The 23,337-nt window shown below is 42.9% G+C and overlaps 1 protein-coding gene across 3 annotated transcripts in view; it reads left to right on the top strand.

Moving 5' to 3' along the window:
- The first annotated feature begins 1,029 nt into the window (after positions 1-1,029).
- The window catches only part of RNF8 (ring finger protein 8), a 37,865-nt gene continuing 15,557 nt past the window's right edge, over positions 1,030-23,337 (top strand). For 2 of the 3 annotated variants that reach the window (XM_082664415.1, XM_082664413.1), the window contains exons 1-3: positions 1,030-1,255; positions 6,846-6,974; positions 19,526-20,266. In XM_082664415.1, coding sequence (XP_082520541.1) covers positions 1,145-1,255; positions 6,846-6,974; positions 19,526-20,266 — 981 coding nt within the window. In that variant the 5' untranslated portion in view covers positions 1,030-1,144. The remainder of the gene's footprint in view (positions 1,256-6,845; positions 6,975-19,525; positions 20,267-23,337) is intronic. The other variant, XM_082664414.1, reaches the window with a different exon arrangement.

Below are 23,337 nucleotides of genomic sequence, written 5' to 3'. Positions count from 1 at the left end.
GTGCGCGGGCTTCTCAATGCGGTGGCTTCTCTTGTTGCGGAGCACGGGCTCTAGGTGCGTGGGCTTCAGTAGTTGTGGCTCACAGGCTCTAGAGATCAGGCTCAGTAGTTGTGGTGCACAGGTTTAGTTGTTCCATGGCATATGGGATCTTCCCGGACCGGGGCTCGAGCCCGTGTCCCCTGCATTGGCAGGCGGATTCTTAACCACTGCACCACCAGGGAAGCCCTATTTATTTATTTTAATTCACTACAGTTGATGTACAATATTATGTGCCGGTGTATACCACAATTCAGTTTTAGAACATTTCTATCACCTCCTTAAATTCCAAGTCCATTGCATGCAGCCCCCTGGCTTCCACACCTAGCAGCAGGTAACTGTGCTTTCTGCCTGGATAGATTTGCCTAGTACAGTCTAAGTTTTTTTTTTGTTTTTTTTGTTCTCTCTCTCTCTCTCTCTCTCTCTCTATATATATTTTGGCCGCGCCTTACGGCTTTCAGCTTGCTGGATCTTAGTTCCCCCACCAGGGATGGAATCCTGCGCAGGCAACAAAAGCGCACTGTCCAAACCACTGGACAGCCAGGGAATTCTTTTTTTTTTAATAATTTTTTTTCAGTCTGAGTTTTTAAAAATGCGGTAGTAAAAGAAGATCGTGCAAAAGAGGTACTGTTTAGAAACAGGTTTAACAGATTTTAAATTTATCATAAGTTAAAAGTTGGTTATAATTTTAAATAACATGGAAGTCATTACAAAGTAAAATTTTTAAAAAGAGAGAGGAAAAGCGAGAAGAGGCTCCAGTGTGGGGAGGCTAGAATTGGGGTGGGGGCGCTATAAAGGGTGAGAGAGGTGTGTCGGGAGCATCAGGGCGCGTCGGGCAACAAGTGCCGGCCCTGGGGCTAGACCGCCCTCACCTGGTTTACAGGGTCCCAAGAGCCCTCCTCTCGCGCAGGCGCAGTGACTCCGGCTTACCGGCCTTTGGCGGGCTGGGGGCGGAGCCCAAGCGAGCTTTCGCCTAGATCGTGAATGCTTAGCGATTGCTTCTGTCTGTAGTGTAGGTATGGCTCCCGCTAGGAAACCGAGAGGCGGCGGTAACCCGGGTCGGGTCGGGTCGGGTCTGTGCTGACCGCGACCCAGGGCCGAGTGGGCTATGGGGGATCCTGGCTCCCTGGTCACGGAAGGCCGCGCTGATGACCGGAGCTGGTGCTTGCGGCGTGTGGGGATGAACGCCGAGTGGCTGCTGCTGGAGGATGGAAACGAGGTGAGGGGGAGGGGGTCTTCCTAAGGTGAGGGAAGGGAGTTGGAGGAGGCACGGGCCGGAGGAAGGCTCAACGGGCCGGAGGGAGGCCCGACGTCCCGGCGGGAGGGATGAATGGAAACGTGGAAGTGGGAGAGGAAGTGAAGAGAGCGGTGAAGGGTGGGCCCTGGGGGGGAGGGAACGGAAAAGGGGGCTGGTGCGAGTGGTTGGGGGGGGTCTGAGGTGGGCGGTGTCCGGGGGAGGTGCTACAGTGTGGGAGAAAAGATGGCCCTGTGGAGAGCGGCCTAGGCCCGAGGGCCGAGCTGGGGCCGGTGTCAGGGTTGCGGGAAGGAGCCTGGTAGAGGGGCAGAGCGAGAGGCGGGCGTAGAGGATGTGAGGACTGCTGGGGTTTCGCGGGGGAAGGAGGCGACTGTGTTGATGGGTTGGGGGGCTGGCACGGCACCTATTGGGGTCGCAGCCGGCTGCTCCCTGCCGGGGCGGCGGAACTGGTAGGCGGAGCTGCCCCAACTTCCGAGAGTCACGGAACCGTCTGGGGTCTGGGGCGGACCGGGGGGAACCTCGGAAGACTAATGAGAGCGTGAACTTTATCAAGTTTATTTTGAAAAAGATTGCGAGTTTGAGGTCGTGTCTCTTAAAATACTCAGACTTTTACATAAAAATGCCCTTTTCCTTTCCGACTCTTGAGGAAAATTGGCGCTTTGGTATGGGCCACAATTATCCTGTGAGTCTCGGTACTGCCGACTGGCACCCCCTTAGATGGGTTGAGGTAGGGCTACAGAAATACAAGAATTCTCTCCAGAAGCTGCTTATGATGTTCTCTAATGCGGTTATAAATACAAAGAAAAGAATTTAAAGAGGACAGGTGAGGCACGGTTTCAGTTGGGGGCCGCGAGGACTCTGGAGGTGGTTCTAGAGAGGGTGATGGAAGAGAGGTGGGGGGAGAGTGCAATCAGCTTGGGAAGGAGGGCTGGATCAGGGACCAGCTTGTGGTGATTGGGAACCGTTTTGGTTTTGGAAATGATTTGTGTGAAGGATAAAGAAGTCTTTTGATAATTTTGTATGTTTAACTAGATTTTTTCCTGTAAGTTACATAGTCTCAATTCAGTCTCCCAGGTATTTACTGAGTACTTGCATTGTTTGCTGTAGTATGAGAGGGACACATAATAATGACTTTTGCTCTCAAAGAGTTTATTGCTTGAACGGGGAAAGAGGATTTTATGCAGTGAAGCAGTTTGAGAACATCCAGGCAGACTGTATGATCAAGTGCCAAGATGTGGTTTATTTAGTCCTATTCTAAGAACAGTCAGAGGAGGAATTCAGGTCCAGCCTTAAATGTTGCTAGATTTGGGGATTATAAAGGATTACTTGTATGCTGTGGATTGAAGAACACGAGGAAGATACCTCTGCCCCCAGTCTCTCTTCTATCCACGTTATCAGTGCCTAAAAGTCCATTTTAGGCATTCATTCTGTCAGCTCGAGCACTGGCCTTCCCGGCACTACCCTTTCCAAAAGATATACCTTTAGGAAGTTTAACAAATGAAAATACTGATACCTGAATAATAGTAACTATACCTTATTTTGTATAGGACTGGGCTTTCACATACATCACTTAATCTGAGCCCTGCACATATACCACACTCACATACAACCCTGTAACGAATTTAGTGGTCATGTTAATTGTTCTTTAAGATTCAGTTATGGTGGATTAATTCATTACTTCTGAATAGCTTGGTAGCACTGAGAGTCTTGGGGAGGGGGCAGGCAGAAAGGTTAAAGCCCCTGCAGCAAGGACAAGAGGACTATAAAGTACTCCTACACATATTTTAAACTATCAGATAATTTTGTGTGAGACCACTGCTATGAGGGGAGAGCCATACAAGCCAGAATGAATGGTGAAGATATAGCAAGAAGACTGGCGTGCCTTGGGACGTGGAGGAGAGGCCTCCCAGGCCTGGCTGTCTGCAAGGTCGGACCTTAGGAAGTAGTTGGAGCATAGCCTGCAGTGTGTATGGACAGAGGCCTGAGTCAAAGCCAAGAGATGAAGTCTTGCTTATATTATAATGGTCCCCAAACCATAGCACAGGCCTGTGTGCACAAGATTTTAGGAGGTGTGCTGATATTACTTAGTTATAATGAGAGTAAAGTCAGTTTCTTGCCTTCCCAGTACCCCTCAGATTCTCAGCTACAATAATAAAACAAGGTTCCTCTCATTTCATTGAAGGGAATACTGTAGTAAATTGTCTGCCTGAATGGGTGTCTTTAAACTTCTTAAACCAATCCAGAGAGTTTGGTAGAAAAACAAATTAGATAGAGATTTATTGCAAATTAGCTAGTTCCCAGGCCCTGTAAGTGCTTAGGCCTTTGGGGGAAATCATAGTGTCTTCATTTTTCTCTTTTCTTCTCCTGTATTTGGTTTTCATGAAGCTCTTTGCCCTAAGAGGGTTGGAAAAAGGAAAAGGATGGTCCTAGAGGAGTTGTTGGTCATTTGGGAAACAGTAGGAGTCATGCCTAGGAGGGAAGCATTAGCGAAGGTGGGAAAGGACAAGATGAACTTGTAGACCAATACTGTCAATAAGCTCAAAGGCTTGCAAAAGTGTTGTAAATGGAAACAGTCCCCAGCAACGAGTTGGCAGTTTGTTGGCACTCAGTTCCCATGGGGAATTTAGTTTTATGTTATGCATGGTGCTGGGATATTCAAATAAGCTCATGCAGACTCTAACCATGGTGTGGATGAATTATCAATATATCAAGGTCAATTCTAGGACCAAACAGTGAAGGGAAAGACAAAAAAGAGTGTTTCCTTCCTTTCCTGGATTCAGAGTTCATAGGAGGTGATTTCAGAGAAAGGTGCTCATCTTCCTTTTTTGTATTACTTTCTCCAGGCTACCCATAAAGGCAATCTGACTGTCTCCCCTCAGGTATTAAAATGGAATATTTAATACTTTATTTATTAGAAATAAAGCTACCTAAATGGAAATTCTTACTGAATATGGATGACAGATAAATCCTTAAACGTTCCATTTTTAAAGGGTATGTATATTAATTCAGAGGAACTTCTGTAATTAATGGAATGTCTGGCAAACTGTCAAAGCATTGAAAAACTTCAGATTCAGAGTTTTGGTGGAGGTGATCACCACAACATTTTAGAGGGGAACAAGTCAGATTGTAAGGTTCTTGGCTGCTGCTCCATAGTTTCCAGTGGTAATAACCCATTTTCCAACTTCTGACCTAAAAAAGTGCCCATCTCCTGGAATCTGGGAGGACTCATAAGCAAGATCTCTTTATTCTTCCATTTATTCACAGATATTTACTGAGCAGAAAGAGGCTCTGAGGAGTACAGGGTACTGTGGTATACAAGACAGATAAGGTCCCTGCTCATGAAATTTAAATTCTAAATATAAATTTAGAAAAGTAAATAAAAAAAAGTAAATAAAAGTAGACAAAAATAAATGAAACAAGCAGGATAATTTTGGATGTGGTAAGTGCATGCTAATAATGTGAAGGCATGCAATGGCCAGGGAGGGATCAGGCAGCAACTTTAGATCAGGTAATCAAGGTAGGCCTCTGAGGAGCTGAAACTTGAAAGATAAGGAGCCCATGCAAATGGATGAGAGAAGGATGTTCTAATCAGAGGGGACAGGTGAAAGTACCCTCAGGTAGTGTTTCTGACCATAATGTGAGATAACACTAAAAAGGTAGAGGGGGTTAGGACATTGAGGGCCTTAAAGGCTGTGAAAGGAAGTTTGGATTATTAGAGAATTTTAAGAAGGGAAAAGATCTGGTTTAAAGTTTTTACATTGCCACCCCAGCTACTGTGTGAAGAATGGGGGCTGGCACAGGAGCAAAAACAGCATAACTGGAGGAAACAGTGCTGTTTGGATTAAGGTAGTGGCCACTAAGAGAGAGAGAAGTGAATAGATTAGGGCATATTTGAATTAACAGCCAGTAGATTTTGCTGATGATTTGAATGTGGAGATGAGGGATGTAGAGTGAATCAAAGATGGCTTCTGGGTTTGGGGCTAAGCAGTAGGTTGGGTGGTAGTGTCAGTTGCTGAGATGAGAGTTTGTGGGGAGGAATAGATTGGGACAAAGCATCGTGGTGGGCTTTGAGGGACTCAGGAGGACAGGCATAATTTTGAAAGAATTCAACAGGAACAAAAAGTGCAGCTTTTAGAAAACCACAGACTATTTGGCTTAATGTTCCCAGGTTAGGTTGGGGTATGGGTCATTAAAGAGGTGGCGTGTGCACCAAGAAGAATAAGCAGGGAATTCTACGACCTGGATCCCAGAAGAATTTTATTTCCTTCCTTGACAGGGTTATTATGAACTTGACTGGTCTTTCAGGAAAATATGATAGATGTGAACTGGGACTTCTTTGCAACCTTTTCTAGAGGCTCTCATGCTGTACTTGTGGATAAGATGGAAAACAAGGACTTTTCCATCTTTTGGTTGAATTATAACTGGTTCAAGGTGTTCCTAGATTGTGTGGTGGAATGTTTACTAGGCTTTCCTGAGAGCTTTGCCTTTGGTTACAACCTGTTTTAATCTTTTTATCTGTCTTGAATGAAGGTACAGAGGGCATCATATCAATTTGGTGGGTGACTCCAAGCTGGAAGGGATATTGAGTATGTCTGATGGCAGATGAAAAATTCAGAAAGGTCTTGACAAGCTCATGATAGGCTGAACTAACAAGATGAAATTTAATAGGAATCAATGTAAGTTCCTGCCCTTGAATTCAAATTTACCAGCTAGTCAAGTATAGGACAGAAGAGACATAACTTAGCATAAAAATTCTTAGGGGAGGGTTAGACCAAGAAATTTAATCATTCCTAAGCCTAAGGATACGTTGGCGGTATGATAAATCTGCTGTGAAAGCTAATGCAATTTATATGCTCCAGTGATAAAATCTAGAACTAGGAAAGTGATACTTGCATTGACTATGTAATAAAAATTAGGTTTATTTTTCTTAATGTGGCATCCAGGAATAAAAATAAACCAGGAGTCTCTTCACAGACCTATTAGGATGGCAAAAAGACTCAAACCTATGCCGTGGAGTTACGTTGAAGTAACTGGGAACGTAGGGCCGAGAAAAGGGAAGATTCAGTAGACACTTTATAGTTGTCATGTGAAGGGGGATTGGAGATTTTCTGGTGGTGCCCAGGGCAGAGCCTGGGCTGATGGATGGAATTTATAGGAAGAAAGATGCCAAGTCAGAGCCATTAAAAAATTGGAAGGACTGTCTTATGTAGAAGCTATAGTTCTTGACAGTGTTTAAGACTAGTTGATGGGGTTGTGTAGAAGGAATTCCTCCATCCCATGAGTGGCTGAACCAGGTGACCTTTCAGAGTCCTACCAACCCTGACATTCCATGATTAATGTTCAGCTGTCTCTTGTCACAACTTTTTACCTTTCTCTAGCCAGTGGCTCCCATGGCAGCTGAAGGAGGAGATGGCCAGTGAGCTGTTTGGGTTTCATGGGAGTCTGGTTTCATAAGTCAGGACTTGTGGATACTGCTGGTTGACAAGATTGTAAAGGACCTCTCTTTTCAGTACGGTGGCTGATTGTGTCTCTTACATTGTCGTTGTCTTCCTAGGTGACTGTAGGGCGAGGATTTGGTGTCACATACCAGTTGGTATCAAAAATCTGCCCTCTAATGATTTCCCGAAACCACTGTATTTTGAAGCAGAATGCCGAGGGCCAATGGACAATTATGGACAACAAGGTACAGTAATCCATGGAAGCCTAGTTACTTTTATTGAATTTTTGTTTATTTTTAAGTTAGGGTTCCCCCCCCGCTGAGGTAATACATGATACAAAATTGAAAGGTTCAAAATTAAAAGAAGATATCTTCTCCCCTAGCTACCCACTTGTCTTTCCCAGAGACAACTACTTCTCTATGTTGCCAGAGATTAGATTATGCCACAATAAAGTCTAATGACTTGAAGTTAGTTACTTTGTAGGGAACACCTGAATTGGGGCAATAGGTCCTATTCCAGAAACTAGATTAAGTTACCAGGGGACTTGGTCTCTTGTGAGTTGGAGGTCCAGAGATCTCGGGAATCTGACAAAGATTCTGGAGTACAACTGTGATTCAGGACATGGTGGGGGGGAGGAACTGAGCTGACTGCACTTAGCTCCTTTTCTTTCCCACTTCTTTCCATCAGAGCAAACCCCTCCTCTCACTTTTCACCTGTTTCATGTATTAGTGCACTAAGGAAGATTTCCTTTGAATATAGGGGTTTTTGTTGCTTGAAACAAATTTGAAAACCACAGATCAAGTGTGAATACTAAGGGAGGTGAAATAGTGTATAAAACCCAGCAATTAGGAAATACCTAAAGTGCAGATATACAAGCACCTGCAAATAGTGAAAATATAGAGTGTGAAGTGAGAGAAATTCTGATGTCAACAGTTAAGGATTAGGAAGTGTGAAAAGTCTTTGGACACCATTTTGCACTGCTCTGGTTGAAAGGATTTTAAAGATACCTGTTAGAAGGAAGGGTATTGAAATGATTCTGAGACCAATTCCAACGGGTGTGGGGACGTCCCCCCACCCATCTGTCAACCCGAGATAGCATCAGATTCCACCAGTAAAGGGCTCAGTCCCACAAGACCACCCTCCACTTCAGATGCCAGTCAACCCAGGTTAAAATGCCATGTTAACATCTGTGCTTCTGACCAACTGGCTATAGGTTGGAAGTTCCAAGGACCCTATCCTTGAACTTCAGGTGCCAGTTGCCAAGTCCAGGTTTTCACCTGTACTTCTGGCTGACTGGCTATAAATCAGAGGTCCCCATTGCCGTCTCCCACTTTGGATTTAATTAATTAATTAGCTTCAGGAATACATTTACTTAGATTTACCAGTTTATTATAAAAGGATATGGTCTGGGTTACAGGTGAACATCCAAATGAAAGAGACTCATAGGGCAAGGTATATGGGAAGGGGCATGGAGCGTCCATGCCCTGCCCCTCTCCTAGCACTTCCAGGTGTTCACCAACCAGGAAGCTCTCCAAACCCCATCCTTTTGGGTGTCTATGGAGGCTTCATTACATTTGTGTACTTGATTGAATCATTAGCCAGTGGTGATCAACCACTAGCCCCTCTCCCTTCCCAGGGGGTTGAGGGGTGAGACTGAAAGTTCCAACTCTCCAATCACAGGATTGGTTCCCCTGGCACCCAGCCCTCATAGGTGACCCTCCAAAAGTCACCTCATTAACATAGCAAAAGTTACCTTGATCTCTTACCACTTAGGAAATTTTAAGCGTTTTAGAAGCTCTGTGCTAGAAATGGGGATGAATACCAAGTATATATTTCTTATTATAATTCATAGTATCGCAGGTATTCTGTAGGCCTGCCCAGCGGCCTCATTTTGCATGCATAAACCTGCTAGATTTAAGCTGTTGGAGAAAGTACCTTCCTGCACTAGGATTAAGTTGAGTTGGCATGGTGTTGAAAGAGAGCATAAATGCTAAGTAAATTGGTTCAGCACTCTTGGCAAGGCACTGTGAGCAAAATATAAATTGGCACCGAAAAGGGGACCTTAGAGATGATCTATTTTAACCCCTTCTGTGCACAGTTGAGTCTGAACAAACCTTGCTGCTTGGGACAATTCAACTTCTGGTCTCCCAGCAGCTAGAGCAGTGGTCCTCAGCCCTGTTTCCAATTTTGCCCATACATGGGAGACTTTTAAAAAATACTGGAGATAGCACATTAAAATTAAGAATTTCCATTCATCAAAAGATATCATTAAGAGAGTGAAAATAAGCTCAGAGTGGAAGATACTTGCTACACATATAATCAGTGAAGGGCTTATACTCGGATGTATATAGAACTCCAAATCAATGAGAAAAAGAAAGATAACCCAGTATTAAAAATGAGCAGGGGCTTCCCTGGTGGCGCAGTGGTTAAGAATCTGCCTGCCAATGCAGGGGACGTGGGTTTGACCTCTGGTCCGGGAAGATCCCACATGCCACGGAGCAACTAATCCCGCGAGCCACAACTACTGAGCCTGCTCTCTAGAGCCACAACTACTGAAGCCCACGTGCCTATAGCTTGTACTCCACAGCAAGAGAAGTCACTGCAGTGAGAAGCCTGTGCACCGCAACGAAGAGTAGCCCCCACTCTCCGCAACTAGAGAAAGCCCATGCACAGCAATGAAGACCCAACGCAGCCAAAAATAAATAAACTAAAATAAATAAATTAAAAAAAATAAAAATGGGCAAGAGGCAGGCACTTCACAAAAGATTCTTTCCAAATGTTCAGTAGCCATGAAACATCGTTCAACTTCATTAATGATCAGATTATTTATTTGATCAATAAATAATACAAATACAAATTATTTATTTATTTTTGGCTGCGTTGGGTCTTCATTGCTGTGCGCGGGCTTTCTCTAGTTGTGGTGAGCGGGGACTACTTTTCGTTGCAGCGCGTGGGCTTCTCATTGTGGTGGCTTCTCTTGTTGCAGAGCACGGGCTCTAGGCGCACCGTCTTCAGTAGTTGTGGCACGTGGGCTCAGTGGTTGTGGTTCGCGGGCTCTAGAGCACAGGCTCAGTAGTTGTGGCGCACGGGCTTAGTTGCTCTGTGGCATGTGGGATCTTCCCGGACCAGGGCTCAAACCTGTGTCCGCTGAATTGGCAGGCGAATTCTCAACCACTGTGCCACCGGGGAAGTCCCTGGGAAATACAAATTAAAAGCATGATGGAATACCACAACACACCTTGTAGTCAGAGAGTAACTATAATTAAATTTTGATGATGCCAGACATTAGTACGGGTATGGAGCAAGTAGTCTTTTGGTAGAAGTGTAAATTGGTACAACTATTTTGGAAAATTATTTGGCATTATTTATTAAAGTTGTGTATGTATGTATGTGTATATACATACATACATACATACACACATACGGTATTTTCACTCCTAGGGAAACAACCCAAATGTCTTTCAACAGTAGAATGGATAAATAAACTGTGGGATATTCTTACAATGAAACACTATACTGTAATGAATTTGAATGAATTACTGCTATATCCAACAACATGGATAAATCTCACAAACGTAATATTGAGTGAAAGAAAACAGACACAAAAAAATACTTTTTTTTTTTTGGCTGTGCCACCTGGCATGCGGGATCTTAGTTCCCCAGCTGGGGATCAAACCCACGCCCCTTGCAGTGGAAGTGCGGATTCTTAACCACTGGACCGGCAGGGAAGTCCCAAGAATACATATTATTTCATGCCATTTGTATAATGTTCAAAACCAGGCAAAACTAACGTGTGATGTTAAGCCAGGCTAGTAGTCACTTTATGGGGTGGTGGGGGGGACTTAGTGGCTAGAAGGAGGCATAAGGATGTTTCTGGGATGCTGATAATGTGGGGATTTTTTTTTTTTTTTTAAACCTTGTGGTAGTTATACTGAGTGTTCATTTTGTGATATTCACCTAGTTGTGCATTTATGATTTGTATGTTTTTATGTTTGTATGTTATGTTTTAGTAAAGAATTTTTTAAAATATTGACTGATACACCTATTAGAATAGCTAAAATAAAACACTACCAAGTGCTGGTGAGCATGCAGAGTAACTGGAACTCTTAAACACTGCAACTGAGGAAACAAAATAGTACTGCCACTTTGAAAAACAGTTTGGCAGTTTCTTACAGTTAAACATACACTTACCCAGCAATTCCATTTTTAGGTATTTACCCCAAATTAATGGAAACTTATGTTCTCACAGAAACTTGTACCTGAATGTTTATAGTGGTTTTATTCATAATCACCAAAAACTGGAAGAAAACAACTAGGGAACAGAGAAACAAGCTGATGTACCCATACCCTGGAGTACTACTCAGCAATAAAAATACCAAGCTACTGTAATGCAACCAAGTGGACACATCTCAGAGCCATCATGCTAAGCGAAAGCAGCCAAACTCAAAAGGGTACATACAGTGTATGATTCCATTTATACAACATTATGGAAAAGGCAGACCTTTGTAGAGACCAGATGAGTAGCTGCCTGGATGTGGGTGAAGGGTTGACTGCAAAGGGTCCCTGTGTCTTAATATGATTATACACAGTGTTTATGTCTAAACCTGGCTTTAAAAATTCTGATGCCTAGGTCCCACCTCTGACCAATTAATTCAGTCTAAGGATGAGACTCAGGCACTGCTATTTGTTGTAAACGTTTCCAGGTGATTTCACTCTACAATTAGGGCTGAGAACCACTGAGCTACATAAGTCATCTAGAGAACTGCAAGGAAACATTGGCTTTTGGCTTTGGGTTTCCACTGTTCTCAACAACCAATTAAAAATGCTGGACAGAGATTGAGCATTAAGTGAAGTAATTAGTATTTAAGGGGGTGAGGGTTATTCCACCTTTTCCTCATTGATTACTGAGACATTCGGCAGGCTTTTCTTTGGTTATCACTTTGCTGCTGCTGACATTGTTCAGACTGGTGATTATGAAAACCAGCATCAAGAAAGTATTGAACAGAGTTTGATTTGTTTAAACCATTATATTTGAAATCATATCCTGGGCAGTACTTGACTGTTCCTGTATAGCCATGGTATTTTCATCTTTTCTACAGTCACTGTGTGAACAGAATCATTTTGGGCCTTTGGTCCAAATTATACTACTAGGTGTCACCGAAGAGTGATTAATGGGTAAACAGAGGCATCCAAGGATAAAATGTGATGGAAAAATTTTGAGAGCTTATTTTTCAGACCTAAAGGGCTCTGAAGGAAGGCAGGTTAATACAGAGGATCTAGTGGAGGGCTGCCATATGTCTCAAGTGTTTGCCCCAGCTTTTTAGGGAATCCTTGTTCTCTCTCGTCTTGGGCTGCTTCTATAACCTTTATTTGTTTAACATTATCTTTGCCTTTGAGTTTTTCTTAAACGTCTGTATCTTGGCATTAGGTGGCCTCCTGTGTCATATTACTTTCCCTGAGACTGTTTTCCTATGTATATTTTAAAATTGACTCTTCTGGTCTCCATCTGCCTCCTTTGTTAATTCCTCGTGTGTTGTTTCAGAAGTCTGCAGAACCGATCACTTCCTATAATTTCTCAGGCTGAATATGAATGGAAAGTTTAGGAGAAGGTTGACAGATAAGCCAGGTTAGGCCCAAGGCAGTGAGGTAAAAGCCAGTCTTTCTGTGTGTTTCTGTGCTCGTCTTTCTCTCCCTCTCCCTGCTTGAGCCAAATAATATAGAACCAGAAACCAGGGCCTAATACCAAACCAGAGCTGAGATCCAGTCTCTACTCCCCTGGATCCTCTGTGCCTTGTGGTCCAGCCCCCTGTCTTTCATATTTGGGTTGACCAGGTATTTTTTCTTCGTGAGTGTAGGTAGCTATTTTTACCAACATAAGCATAAGCCTTAGTCCCTGTTCAGATGTGAGCTTCATCTCTGTCCTGTCCCCCAAAGTTAAGTCCTGGATATGGGTTAAAATGCCCACTTGTCTCTTTAAACTTTAAATGCTGCATTTGCTTCAGGTCTATTTTAGGACCTATCATCTCCATTTAGCATCTCTTAGCTAACCCAGCTCTATATGATATTCCTTTACATTTATAGGCTGTGCTATGTAATCCCACATTTGCTTAAATATGCCCTTGTGTTTTGCTTTCCATGGTCAGCTGCTAAAAGATGTTTTCATATCTTCTGCTTTTGTACTAGGTATATTTACTTTGCAAGATGCTGAGCACAGAGTTGACGTGATTGTTGATAAATCAGTTGAGCTAGAACAAAATAATGGTAGTGAACACTTATATATACACTTAGATAATGCTTACCATGTGCCAGGTACTTTCCTAAGTACAGTACATACTTTACCTCATTAAATCCACACAAACACCATGAGGGAGAGACTATTATTATCTTCCATTTTATAGATGTGGCAGTTGGGGCATAGAGAGGTTAAGAAACTTGCCTAAGTCACACAGCTGTTAAGTAATGGAGCCAAATTACAAACCCAGGCAGTCTGACTTCAGGTTCATGCTGTTAATCCCCACACTGTGATTTAATTTAAACCACAAAAGTAAATATCGAGCATTTGTTCTATGTGGGTCACTGTGCTAAGTGTTTTGTATGTATAACCTCAGTCATTCCTCACAGGAGCAGTATGAGATAGGAACTGTACTATTTTACAGACAAAACTGAGGTACAAAGAGGTTAAGTAAATTGGTGAAGGCCATGCAACTAATAAGCTGAGTCCAGAGCTCCAGCTCTTAACCACGTGTTCTGTTGCCCATGGACCATTGGTGCTGTTATTTGGATCAGATCCCACCTACGATTTGACCCCAGTACAAGGTATTGGTACTTTCTTTTTTGGTTTATGTGTACTGGGAAGTGTTTTTTCATTCACCAATGTGTTCAGGGGCCACACACATCCAGAGACAGTGCCTGCATGATTTTCTTGGCCAAGCATACCTTCGGAGCCTCATCATTAGATGCTACTTCCTTCACTCTTAGCAGTTTTTCCAGTCTTGGGCCATTGCCCCCAGTTTACATCAATAGGAGCTATTCGATTTCAGTTTCTTTTAATGCTAATGCATTTATTTGAGTAATGCATCCACCAGTAACAAGGTGATTCCTGCCTGTTACACAGGCACTTCTCTGGAGAAATGAACATCATATAGGTAAAAAGCCAAAGTGCTGTTTGAAGAATGCTGTTTCTAAGGATGGCAGTTTATGAACCTTTCTTTTCTATTTGTTCTCAAGGGTTTTCTTTCTTTCTTTCTTTCTTTCTTTTTTTTTTTTTTGCGGTACGTGGGCCTCTCACTGATGTGACCTCTCCCGTTGCAGAGCACAGGCTCCGGACGCGCAGGCCTAGGGGCCATGGCTCACAGGCCCAGCCGCTCTGCAGCATGTGGGATCTTCCCGGACCGGGGCACAAACCCGTGTCCCCTGCATCGGCAGGCGGACTCTCAACCACTGCGCCACCAGGGAAGCCCCTTCTAAGAGTTTTATAGTGTCTGGTCTTACATTAAGTCTTTAATCCATTTGGAGTTTATTTTTGTGTATGGTGTTAGGTAGTGTTCTTTCTTTTTTTTTTTTTTGCGGTACGCAGGCCTCTCACCGTTGTGGCCTCTCCCGTTGAGGAGCACAGGCTCTGGACATGCAGGCTCAGCGGCCATGGCTCACGGTCCACAGCATGTGGGATCTTCCCGGACCGGGGCACGAACCCGTGTCCCCTGCATCAGCAGGCAGACTCTCAACCACTGCGCCACCAGGGAAGCCTGGTAGTGTTCTAATTTCATTCTTTTACATGTAGCTGTCCAGTTTTCCCAGCACCACTTATTGAAGAGGCTGTCTTTTCTCCATTGTAAATCCTTGCCTCCTTTGTCATAAATTAGGTGCCCGTATGTGCATGGGTTTATCTCTGGGCATTCTGTCCTGTACCATTGATCTATATTTCTGTTTTTGTGTCAGTACCAGCCTGTCTTGATTACTGTAGCTTTGTGGTATAGTTTGAAGTCAGGGATCCTGATTCCTCCAGCTCCGTTTTTCTTTCTCAAGATTGCCTATTCGGGGTTTTTTGTGTTTCCATACGAATTGTAAAATTTTTTGTTCTGATTCTGTGAAGAATGCCATTGGTAGTTTGATAGGGATTGAATCTGTAGATTGCTTTGGGTAGTATAGTCATTTTCACAGTATTGATTCTTCCAATCCAAGAACATGGTATATTTCTCCATCTGTTTATGTCATCTTTGATTTCTTTCATCAGTGTTTTACAGTTTTCTGAATACAAGTCTTTCACCTCCTTAGGCAGGTTTACTCCTAAGTATTTCATTCTTTTTGTTGCAATGGTAAATGGGAGTGTTTCCTTAATTTCTGTTTCTGATTTTTTGTTGTCAGTATATAGGAATGCCAGAGATTTCTGTGCATTAATCCTGCAACCTTACCAAATTCATTGATTAGTTCTAGTAGTTTTCTGGTGGCAACTTTAGGATTTTCTATGCATAGTATCATGTCATCAGCAAACAGTGACAGTTTTACTTCTTCTTTTCCAATTTGTATTCCTTTTCTTTTTCTTCTCTGATTGCTGTGCCTAGGACTTCCAACACTATGTTGAATAAGAATGGCGAGAGCGGACATCCTTGTCTTGTTCATGATCTTAGTGGAAATGCTTTCAGTTTTTCACCTTTGAGTATGATGCTTGCTGTGGGTTTGTCATATATGGTCTCTATTATGTTGAGGTAGGTTCCCTCTGTGCCTATTTTCTGGAGAGTTTTTATCATAAATGGGTGTTGAATTTTGTCAAAAGCTTTTTCTGCATCTATTGAGATGATCATATCGTTTTTATTCCTTAATTTGTTATTGTGGTGTATCACATTGATTGATTTGCGTATATTGAAGAATCCTTGCATCCTGGGATAAATTCCACTTGATCGTGGTGTATGATCCTTTTAATGTGCTGTTGGATTCTGTTTGCTAGTAGTTTGTTCAGGATTTTTGCAACTATGTTCATCAGTGATATTAGTCTATAATTTACTTTTTTTGTGATATCTTTTTCTGGTTTTGGTATCAGGGTGATGGTGGCTTCATAGAATGAATTTGGGAGTGTTTCTCCCTCTGCAATTTTTTGGAAGAGTTTGAGAATGATCTGTGTTAGCTCTTCTCTAAATGTTTGATAGAATTCACCTGTGAAGCCATCTGGTCCTGGACTTTTGTTTGTTGGAAGATTTTTAATTACGGCTTCAATTTTGTTACTTGTGATAGGTCTGTTTATATTTTCTAATTCTTCCTGGTTCAGTCTTGGAAAATTGTACCTTTCCAAGAATTTGTCCATTTCTTTGTGGTTGTCCTTTTTTTTTTTTTTTTTTTTGCAGTATGCAGGCCTCTCACTGTTGTGGCCTCTCCCATTGCGGAGCACAGGCTCCGGACGCACAGGCTCAGCGGCCATGGCTCACGGGCCCAGCCACTCCGCGGCATGTGGGATCTTCCCAGACCGGGGCACGAACCCATGTCCCCTGCATTGGCAGGCGGACTCTCAACCACTGCGCCACCAGGGAAGCCCCTGTGGTTGTCCATTTTATTGGCATATAGTTGTTTTTAGTAGTCTTTTATAATCCTTTGTATTTCTGCAGTGTCAGTTGTGATTTCTCCTTTTTCATTTCTAATTTTGTTGATTTGCGTTCTCTCCCTTTTTTTCTTGATGAGTCTGGCTAAGGGTTTATCAATTTTGTTTATCTTCTCAAAGAACCAGCTTTTAGTTTTATTGATCTTTGCTATTGTTTTCTTTGTTTCTATTTCATTTATTTCTGCTCTGATCTTTATGATTTCTTTCCTTCTACTGACTTTGGGTTTTCTTTGTTCTTCTTTCTCTAGTTGTTTTAAGTGTAGGATTAGATTGTTTATTTGAGATTTTTCTTGTTTCTTGAGGTGAGCTTGAATTGCTGTAAGCTTCCCTCTTAGAACTGCTTTTGCTGCATCCCATAGGTTTTGGGTCATCATGTTTTCATTGTCATTTGTTTCTATGTATTTTTAAATTTCTTCTTTGATTTCTTCAGTGATCTCTTAGTTATTTAGTAGCACACTGTTTAGCCTCCAGGTATTTGTGTTTTTTACAGTTTTTTTCCTGTAATTGGTTTCCAGTCTCCATAGTGTTGTGGTCAGAAAAGGCGCTTGATACGATTTCAATTTTCTTAAATTTCCTGAGGCTTGATTTGTGACCCAAGATGTGATCTATCCTGGATAATGTTCTGTATGCACTTGAGAAGAAAGTGTATTCTGCCACTTTTGGGTGGAATGTTCTATAAATATAAGTTAAATCTATCTGGTCTCTTGTGTCATTTAAAGCTTGTGTTTCCTTATTTATTTTCTGTTTGGATGATCTGTCCATTGGTGTAAGTGGAGTGTTAAAGTCCCCTACTATTATTGTGTTACTATCGATTTCTTCTTTCCTGGTTGTTAGCATTTGCCTTATGTATCGAGGTGCTCCTATGTTGGGCGCATAAACATTTATAATTGTTACATCTTCTTCTTGGATTGATCCTTTGATCATTATGTAGTGTCCCTCCTTATCTTTGTAACAGTCTTTACTTTAAAGTCTATTTTATCTGATACAAGTATTGCTACTCCAGCTTTCTTTTGATTTCCATTTGCATGGAATATCTTTTTCCATCCCTTCACTTTCAGTCTGTATGTATCCCTAGGTCTGAAGTGGGTCTCTTGTAGACAGCATATGTATGGGTCTTGTTTTTGTATCCATTCAGCCAGTCTGGGTCTTTTAGTTGGGGTATTTAATCCATTTACATTCAAGGTTATTATCGATATATATGTTCCTATTACCATTTTCTTAACTGTTTTGGGTTTGTTTTTGTGGGTCTTTTTCTTCTCTTGTTTCCCGCTTAGAGAGGTTTCTTTAGCATTTGTTGTAAAGCTGGTTTGGTGGTGCTGAATTCTCTTAGCTTTTACTTGTCTGAAAAGCTTTTGACTTCTCCATTGAATCTGAATGAGATCCTTGCTGGGTAGGATAATCTTGGTTGTAGGTTTTTCTTTTTCATCACTTTAAGTATATCCTGCCACTCCCTTCTGTCCTGCAGAGTTTCCGCTGAAAAATCACTGATAACCTTATGGGGATTCCTTTTTTGTATGTTATTTTTTGTTTTTCCCTTGCTGCTTTTAATACTTTTTCTTCGAATTTAATTTTTGTTAGTTTGGTTAATATGTGTCTTGGTGTGTTTTTCCTAGGGTTTATCCTGTATGGGACTCTCTGTGCTTCCTGGACTTGGGTGACTATTTCCTTTCCCATGTTAGGGCAGTTTTAAACTATAATCTCTTCAAATATTTTCTCAGACTCTTTTCTCTTCTTCTTCTGGGACCCCTATGATTCGAATGTTGGTGCATTCAGTGTTGTCCCATAAGTCTCTGAGATTGTCTTCAATTCTTTTCATCCGTTTTTCTTTATTCTGCTCCTCAGCAGTTATTTCCACTATTTTGTCTTCCACCTCACTTATTCGTTCTTCTGCCTCAGTTATTCTGTTATTGATTCCTTCTAGTTTATTTTTCATTTCAGTTATTGTGTTGTTCATCTCTGTTTGTTTGTTCTTTAGTTCTTCTAGATCTTTGTTAAACATTTCTTATATTTTCTCAATCTGTGCCTCCATTCTATTTCCAAGATTCTGGATCATCTTTACTGTCATTACTTTGAATTCTTTTTCAGGTAGATTGCCTATTTCCTCTTCATTTACTTGGTCTTGTAGGTTTTTACCTTGCTCCTTCACCTGTGACGTATTTTTTTGCCATCTCTCTTTTTTCTTTTTTATGATTGGGATTGTGTTCCTGTCTTACTGGTTGTTTGGCCTGAGGTTTCCAACACTGGAGTTTGTAGGCTATTGGGCAGAGCTGGGTCTTGGTGCTAAGATGATGAACTCCGTGAGACCTCACTCTGATGAATATTCCCTGGGGTCTGAGGTTCTCTGTTAGTCCAGTAGTTTGGACTCGGAGCTCCCACCGCAGGAGCTTCAGCCCAACCCTGAGCTTGTGAACCAAGATCCCGCAAGCCATGTGGGGTAAAAAAAAAAAAACAGTAACAGAGTAAAAAATAAAATTAGACTAGGAAATGAACAGATATGTTAGAAAGAATATAAAAATAAAAATATAGATGAATCAACAACTGGAAGGTACATCACAATAGGAAAAAAGAGGAAGAGGGAAAAGAAAAGAAAAAAAGGGCGGGGTGGGGGGAAGGCCTTGGCTATGGAAGGTGGAGCCTAATCAAGGGTGAGGTTTGGGTGGTGGGTGGAGCCAATGCGCAGGACCCACAGGGCTGGAAAAGGCCCTGGGGGCTGTGGGGGGTGGGGCTTAGGCTCAAGGAACAGAAGGGGCCCAGGCGTGCCCCCCACCCCCGGTCTCAGAGGGCAGGGGACCTCACCTGGGAGCCCAGCAGGCTTCCTGGGCTTGAGTGGGTGGGGCAGTCATGCTCCCCATCTCTCTCGCTCCTTCTGGAGGGCCCCTCCCGCCTGCCTCTCCTGATCTCCCTGGCCTCAGGGGTGCCAATCCTATCTGGCCTCCACTTCTCCTCCCCCCTCAGTCCCCCTATGTCCTACCGGTTCACTTTGGGGTTCTTCCCATCTCCTTGGGCATCAGAGTCCCCCACCAGTGGTGGCAGGCACCCTAGTTGTGGGGAGACACTAATTCCGTGTCTTCCCACACCGCCATCTTGACTCTGCCTCCAAGGATTTTCTTTCTGAAAAGACAGAAGGTTTTGCAGCAGCAGGAGGGAAATTCCATTAAGAGGAGAGAAATCATGAAACTTATTTTGTCTTTCTTTCCCTTTCCCCAGAGTCTGAATGGTGTTTGGCTGAACAGAGAACGTCTAGAACCTTTAAAGGTCTATTCTATCCATAATGGAGATCACATCCAGCTTGGGGTGCCTCTGGAAAATAAGGAGAATGCAGAGTATGAATATGAAGTTACTGAAGAAGACTGGGAGAGGATTTATCCTTGTCTTTCCCCAAAAAGTGACCAGATGATGGAAAAAAATAAGGGCTTGAGAGCTAAAAGGAAATTTAGTTTGAATGAATTAGAGGGTTCTGGAGCTGAAGGCCCCTCAAATTTGAAATCCAAAATAAGTAAAGTGTCTTGTGAACCTGGTCAGCCAGTGAAGTCACATGGGAAAGGTGAAGTGGCTAGTCAACCCTCTGAATATTTGGATCCTAAGTTGACTTCTCTTCAGCTAAGTGGGAAGACCACAGGGGCTCATGTTGACCCAGGCCCTGCAAAAGTTGTAGAGCTTCATTATAAGAAGCAGAAAGCCTCAAATCCTTCAGCATCTCAGAGCCGCTTAGAGCTGTTTAAGGTAACGATGTCCAGGATTCTAAAGCTGAAAACACAGTTGCAGGAAAAGCAGGTAGCTGTTCTGAATGTGAAAAAGCAGACCCAAAAAGGGAACTCAAAGAAAATTGTGAAAATGGAGCAGGAACTGCAGGATTTACAGTCCCAGCTGTGTGAAGAGCAGGCCCAACAGCAGGCCAGAGTGGAGCAGCTGGAGAAGACTTTCCAGGAAGAGCAGCAGCATCTCCAGGTACCACACAGGAGGGAAGGACAAGAGTGACCCTTGGGATGGGCAGGCCCTTCGTGAGCCTCTGGCCAGAACTCTCTGTTTCTGGATCAGGGACCAAGTGCTGAGTGCCAGGGACAGGAGATGTAATGGGAACAGAAAACTTTGAGGTTCAGCATGATGATCAGATCAAGAGCCAGAGTTGGGATGTCAAGATGGGGAAAGGTGACTGGCAGAACCAGCCAAGATATAACAGGATGCAAAGGTGAGGCATCTCAGAACTGAGGTAAATTCAGAGAGAGGTTGGATGAAGGTGAAGATGCCCCCAAATTACAGCACACCCCAATTAACGCAATAGTTGTCTTCATGAGTAATCTTTCTCTGTTCTGAGGTCAAAGCCAAATTTCTGTACCCAAGGCAGGTGTAGGTCACCTGATTACTCTGCCCTTGATTTACCTGGCAACTTGTTAGCTCTGTAGCTAACCTAGGAAGTGGGAGGCTAGAAAGGCAGAAAATGTTTGTGTCTGACCTGAGTAGCCAGCATGGGAGGGGACAGGTACATCATGACTCAGTTGTTGGGTTGAGTGATAAGCCACCTCCCACAGGGCCTTTAGTAGATAAAATAATGACTGTCTTAGCTGTGTCAAGGTGAGGGCAAATGTGTCTGCATCCCCAAGTCATTTGGGATTAGATGACAAGCACTTGCACAAAGCTTCTAGGCTATGGCTGATCCTGGTTCTGCTCAAAATGTCAGTTCCCATCTGGCAAGAGCCACATGTTTTACTCTCACCTACTTGCTCAGGTAATACTGAATGTCAAGAATTCCCCATTGTTGACTTAGAACTAAGAGGGGCCAATCAGGATTGAAGTGAATAAGCTTTTCTCTTTCATGTACTTTACTCAGGGTAAGAAACAACCAGTTGTGTTGGCTTATTTCTGAACAATTTGTAGATTTCATTCTAATCTCAGCTATCCCCCATAAACTGCTGGTCTTAGCCAAGGCCATGGATTAAATAGGTCTTTCTAAGGGTATACACTGCTTGCTTATGTGTACCTTTTTGCTGCCCTTTTCCAGCCTGGACTAATTCTTGAAATTAATAGATGGAGGTTTATCTTCACATATTTAGTATATGACACCTTCACCAGAGTAGAGCTCTCTTTAAAGGCTTATGTGCTCAGGAACAAGAGTTACTGTTAATATTTGTGGCTCCTTTCAGCATGCTTCAAGATATAGCTGTGAAATCTTTTTCCTTATCAAAATGGTAAAGAAAGGCAAAAAGGACTGGTTTAGAGAATTTCTCCAGGAATGAGAGGGCCATATATAAATCGCTCCTAGTGACGTATATCTAGTCCTTTGTTTATTAGTTGCATTCCCCTCTCCCACCAAGCCCTAAGAATTTATCCTACCCCTACTGCTTGCTCAGAAACTCATTTAACCCTTGCTACTTCACACAGAATTTTTTTTTTTTTTGGCTGCGCTGTGTGGCTTGTGGGATTTTATTTCGCCAACCAGGGATTAAACCCGGGCCCTCAACATTGAGCGTATGGAGTCCTAACAACTGGACTGCCAGGGAATTCCCACAGACTTTTTTTTTTTTTTTTTTTTGCAATATAAGGAATTTATTTAAACAACATTAATTGCTGGGGGACTGGGAAAACAAGGCTGGAAACTACACAGTCAGGAATGAGACAGACCTAGTCCAAGGAAGATGCTATGCTGTTGTCACTGGGCACAAACATCTCACCTGCAGGGCCAGCAGTGCTAATGCTGGGGTCTCAACACAAGCCTGGAATCACTTCTGCTGCTCCTCTGGAAATTAAATGTTATTGTATGATACTTCCACCACCACCCCATGGGGTGGAATCTTGCACTCCCTGTAACCTCAAGTAACCAGTTTCTGAGGGTGTCTGGTTGTTCCAGGATAGCACTTTGGGTTCAGAGGACATCATGAAAGCAAGGATGTAGCATTTTCAACTACTATAATGGAAGGAGGACCCTGTATGTTACCGAATTCTCCACGTCATTCTTTTTTTTTTTAGTTATCTATTTTATACATATTAGCCACACAGATTTTTTTTTTGAGTACCCACATTACCTGGCACTATACTTGAGTTTGGGTAGTTATAAAGATACTTAATAAATGGTTTTTGCCATTAAGGAATATATCTGGTTGAGGAGACAAAGATGTATTATACACACAAAATAATCAGAACAGTTTCAATATATTTAAATTAGAGAACCATTTCCAGTTGGCATATTAAATGGGTAGGTAATTCTTTCTTTTTAAATATTTTATTTATTTATTTATTTTGGCTGTGCCAGGTCTTTGTTGCGGCACATGGGATCTTTTAGTTGCAGCGTGTGGGCTTCTTAGTTGTGGCATATGGACTTCTTAGTTGCAGCATGCAGACTCTTAGTTGTGGCATGCAGACTTCTTAGTTGTGGCATGCAGACTTCTTAGTTGCAGCATGCGGACTTCTTAGTTGTGGCATGCATGTGGGATCTAGTTCCCCAACCAGGGATCGAGCCTGGACCCCCTGCCTTGGGAGTGCAGAGTCTTACGTGGGAAGTCCCGGGTAGGTAATTCTTAAGGAGGGAAGGGCCCAGAGGTTCTTCTGGAAGATGCTGGATGTAGGGGAGTGATGATGTAGGAGGCATCTACATTCAAGGGGGCGGATGGAGGAGACATAGCATAAGCTCAGGCAAGGCAGGAGGAGGAGCAGTTTATGGGCTAGAAGTGGTAAAGACTCAGAGTGAGAGACAGAGTGGCCAGAATTGAGGAAAGAAACATGGTGGAGCTTGTGAGTGCCAGCTCAGGGGATTGTGTTTCAGTTTAGATACTTGGTGACTCAGAAGCTCTCAGTTTACATCCTTTTGGGAGTCACAGCATTAGCCAGTGAAGGGGACTTGGAGTATTAATCCAGAGTTTCTCCAGAACACCCTGAGTGGTGGCTTGAAGGTGACAGCCCTGAGGTGTGCAGTATTTGAGCAGTTTAATTCTGCTTAAGTCCCTTACTGCCAACAGCTTGAAGTAAAATGGGAGATTTTCCACCCACTCCCTGCCCCCTGTCGTTTCCAGATGCTCACGCTAGCA

The sequence above is a fragment of the Grampus griseus genome, assembly GCF_964374135.1.
Source record: "Grampus griseus genome assembly, chromosome: 10".
Taxonomy (NCBI): Eukaryota; Metazoa; Chordata; class Mammalia; order Artiodactyla; family Delphinidae; genus Grampus; species Grampus griseus.
The sequence above is the reverse complement of the archived record's forward strand: the minus strand, read 5'-3'. Positions and strand labels throughout refer to the sequence as shown.